This window comes from Thermobia domestica, chromosome 3 (assembly GCF_964235325.1).
Source record: "Thermobia domestica chromosome 3, izTheDome1.hap1.1, whole genome shotgun sequence".
Classification (NCBI taxonomy): Eukaryota; Metazoa; Arthropoda; class Insecta; order Zygentoma; family Lepismatidae; genus Thermobia; species Thermobia domestica.
The window spans coordinates 88058276-88062539 of NC_137456.1; the positions used below are offsets into that span (position 1 = coordinate 88058276).

The 4264-nt window shown below is 35.7% G+C and overlaps 1 protein-coding gene across 1 annotated transcript; it reads left to right on the forward strand.

Annotated features, from left to right (window-relative positions):
- Positions 1–357: 357 nt before the first annotated feature.
- LOC145681860 (general transcription factor II-I repeat domain-containing protein 2B-like) lies at positions 358–1227 on the forward strand. The gene has a single exon (XM_081753468.1). The coding sequence runs from the start codon at positions 358–360 to the stop codon at positions 1225–1227; it is 870 nt and encodes a 289-aa protein (XP_081609594.1).
- Positions 1228–4264: the final 3037 nt, after the last annotated feature.

Consider the following 4264-nt stretch of genomic DNA (forward strand, 5'->3'; position numbering starts at 1 on the left):
TTTTTAGTAAAATATGGGGAAAATATACTTTCTGAACATTTTTATTGACTTTTAAAGGCAAAGAACGTATGACAGTTATCTACACCAGCCCTGTCCAACGCAGTGCCCGCGGGCGCCATGGCGCCCGCCAAGCACTTTCCTGGCGCCCTCTGAAATCGAACTCAAAATACGCAAAATTTCTTGTTTTCAACATTAGATTTTCTTTTATTTCTGTTATTTAATTTCGAAAATAGGAACTTGCACTTCTGGCTGTTCTGAACTCTGGGAAAAAGCATTCAACAAAATCGAAGAAATAGTTTCACAACAGTTAATTTGAACATTTGTTACTTTACACTTGGATAAGGCTACCGCTACGCTATGGCAACCGCGGTGGTTCGCGTGCCTGCTGCTGGCGGCGATGTCTGTCTTTACCCGATCGTCTTTTGTCATATGTCGAGTAGGGGCAAGACACTGGAACGATTCTGTTGTCTTTTGGATGAAATCAGGGACTTTCTTAAGTCATCTAAGGGTCAGTATTATCATGATCTCGATGAAACATCATGGTTGCTAGATTTAGCTTTCTTGGCAGATATCACTTTCAAATTAAATGAGTTAAATCTAGAATTGCAAGGGAAAGGCCATAACATTTCAGCCATGATAAGTACAGTTAATGCTTTTCAAAAGAAAATGAAGCTGTGGATTGCTCACTTAAACAGGAATTCCCTTTCTCACTTTCCAAACTTCAAATCTATGGTGGAAAAGGTAAATTGTGTTGGTTGTGATCTTTCAAAATTTTCAAAGTATTTGGAAATTTTTATTCTTGAGTTTCGGAACAGATTTGCCCAGTTTGTAGCACTTGAACCAGTGGTTCTGTTCATCAATAATCCATTTGTCTCTGTTCATGTTATTGATCTTGGTAGTAGGGTTGAAGATTTAGAACTTGAAATCCTAACTATTCAAGAAGATATAGTTTTGAAATCTTCCTATGCAACTTGTACTAATATATGGATTCTAACGGACAGAGTAAAATACCCCCTTCTGAGCAGTGTTGCTAAAAAAAATTATTCCTGCTTTGGCTCAACTTATCTTTGCGAAGTCGCATTTTCTGCCATGAGCATGATTAAAAATAAGTACCGAACCTCCCTGACACCCTCTCACCTGGATGACGCAATAAGAGCAGCCTGTTCCAGCTACACACCAGATTTCCTTCAACTGGCAGCAAACGTGCAGTGTCAGTCTTCTCACTAGGTATGTATCAATTTTCAAAATAATAATAATAATAATAGTGATGATGATAATATTAATAACAAATAAATAATAAGTAGTAGTTGTTGTACTAATAGCAGTAGGCTTATTTCTATAGTAGTATTGTATTTTTTTGAAAGGCGCCCGCACGTCGGAAAACAGGAGCCAGTTGCGCCCGATAAGGTGAAAACGTTGGACAGCGCTGATCTACACTGTATAAAATCGTCGTGTCATTTCAACGACATGCCTACAAGTGTTAAAATATAACACAAACAGGTGGTTAGAACAACTCATTCTTTATTTGGAGTTGTGTGTCAAATGCCGGTAGTTAAAATGAGACACAGCCTGTGTGTTAAATTAACTCAAGTGTAGAATCTTCGGTGTTGTTTTCTGCGTGATTGCCAAATATGTTGACCATCTAATTATAAAGGCTTATGAATTGAAACACAGTAGAAAGAAATACTTAAACAAATCCAGGTATACGCAAAATTTCAACATGCAAACCGCGCGATGTGTTCTCAATTGTTTTACATAATGTTTCTGAAGAAATATGTCAACAGCAAGAAACAACACCATATTACTGTGTCACTTCTACACTGCATCAGAGCTCACCAGCCTACATCAAAGACTTTGTTTCGAACATGGAAAACAAGTAGAAACACGATTAAGAGGCAAACATATTATAAGGATATAGGGAAGAGTTTCCTATCATTTCCAACAAGATGTTGGTGAAGGTTGTGTTTCGAACCATCAAAAAATACTTCACAATAAACGTTATGAAGGACGACAAAAAATTATAAGAAGAGTTTCTAAATGAAGCGTTCTGTAGTTTACTATTCTTATTTTAAAGTTAGAACCTTCGGTAAGCGTAAGCATGCACGCCACAAGTTTTTCCAACACATGGTTACATTAACACCGCACACGGAGTTATTTCAACACCGAAATAGGTGCCGTAGTAACACAGAACTGGAGTCGAGCTAACACCAAAAACGGTGTTAATCTGGTCATCTGACCTTGAATTTTAACAAGGGAGTGTTGAATTAACACCAAAACGGTGTTACTTACACGGCTTTGACCTTGAATTATGACATAGGTTGTGTGTTGAAATAAGAAAATGATGTTGAAATAACACAGAGACTGTGTATTATTGATACTTGGCATGGTGTAACATTAACACAAAATAATTAACACACTACACACTGTGTTACTTTCTTCGTGTCGGTGCAACACCGCCACAAGTAACACTCAACACTTTTCCCCACACTACAGACCCTGACATAGTGTCGAATCAACACCGAAAATACTAACACAGATCCAAATTTAACACCACTCAAGACCGGTTGTGTGTTAAAGACATAACACACCGCCTGTGTTAAACGCCAACACAGCGGGGTCTGTGTTGAACTAACACCGCATAGACGTAGTCACGCTGGAACCACTGCCTTGTCCCTTGTGTTAAAATTGAGTTGAATTAACAGAACCATTTTTTACTGTTTACATTCTCATCTTCAGCAAATGTAGGAATACGAACATAATAATAATAATAATAATAATAATAATAATAATAATAATAATAATAATAATAATAATAATAATAATAATAATAATAATAATAAATATGAACGAAGATGAGATTACATTTCATCAAGATTGATCGAAAACAAACTTTTTTTCTGATTAAATATCCAAAAGTGCTACGGTCCCAAGTTAAACCTTTCTTTATTAAACAAAAATATGCAGTGGTCAACTTAAGATTGAGGATGCTAAATATTTTCGAAATAATGGGAGAAGATCTATCAGTTTATGAAAAGTCTGTTTAAATATATACACAGAATTTGTACTAAATCACAATAACACACTGAGCAAGGCTATGTGATAATATGTAAAGAAGTATGAAACAAGGCCTGATAGAATAATTATAGAATATGTCTAGGTTTAGAATAAATTGTTCGTAGGGAATTCCCTAACTTTATTTTGGTTTCTCTCTTCTTAAATATGTGTGAACAAGTTACGGGATATAATTAACGAATTAGAACATATTGTGACCTAATTATTCTTAGTGGTTTGGATTGATTGTGAGGCATTGTATACATGGGTGGAGATTACCCTTACCTCTTTGTGTTAGTCTCTCTGTCCTTAAATAAGCGTGACCAAATTATGGAACAATGTGAACAAATTGGAACAAATTGTGACCTTATTATTGGTATTGCTTTTGGTTTATTCTTCGACATTGAGTGTACGAGTGTTAAGTCCGCCCCAATATGTCGTTTTGGTCTCTCTCTTTTTAAATTAGGATAAACCAATTATGGGAATAGTGAACTAATTGGAACAAAGCATGATCTAATTATTGGTAGTAGTTTAAATTGATTCTGTGAATTGAGTATGCAAGTGTGAAGTTGGTCCCCCACCACCTTGTTTTGACCTCTATCTCTCTCTCTCTCTCCTTAACTAACTAACTCTTTGATCTATGAAACCCGGAGGTTCAATGCCGCGTTCATAGATGCTCTCTTTAGTCAAGTGAATATACAGTGTGTCCGTAAAGTTGCGCAACTCAAAGTTTGATTGCGTATATCTTTTGAACCAAGAACGATAAAGACATGAAACTTTAAACAATGTAAGCGTGTTCTATGTAGATATTTTCGAGATCATAAACAATGTTGGAATTTGTAACGGTTTTATATAGTGACAAAAGAAAGTACCGAAAGTTTAAGATAAAAAAATGTACAAAATGATGAAAATCAATATTCAGTTGTAGAAAATCGATTTCGTGTGGGTGAATCCCTATGTATATGTGCAGTATGCATCAACATTTATTCATTGGTGCGAAAATGTGACAAAGTTGATGCAGTGTTGCCATGTAAAAAGACTATTTAATGCGTCCGAAAAATGGGTGTTTTTGGCAGGAACGCTGTCTCTGGCAACACTGTTGTTATAAAATTACTGCAACAGGTGTGTTTTAGGTTAATTAGTGATAAGCAATGAGAATTTTCACATAACTGATAACCTGAGTTTTTATTCAAAACTTTGTGATAAAAAAGTA

Excerpts from the sequence above, each read along its gene's own strand:
- LOC145681860 (XM_081753468.1), top strand. The coding sequence starts at position 358 with ATGGCAACCGCGGTGGTTCGCGTGCCTGCTGCTGGCGGCGATGTCTGT.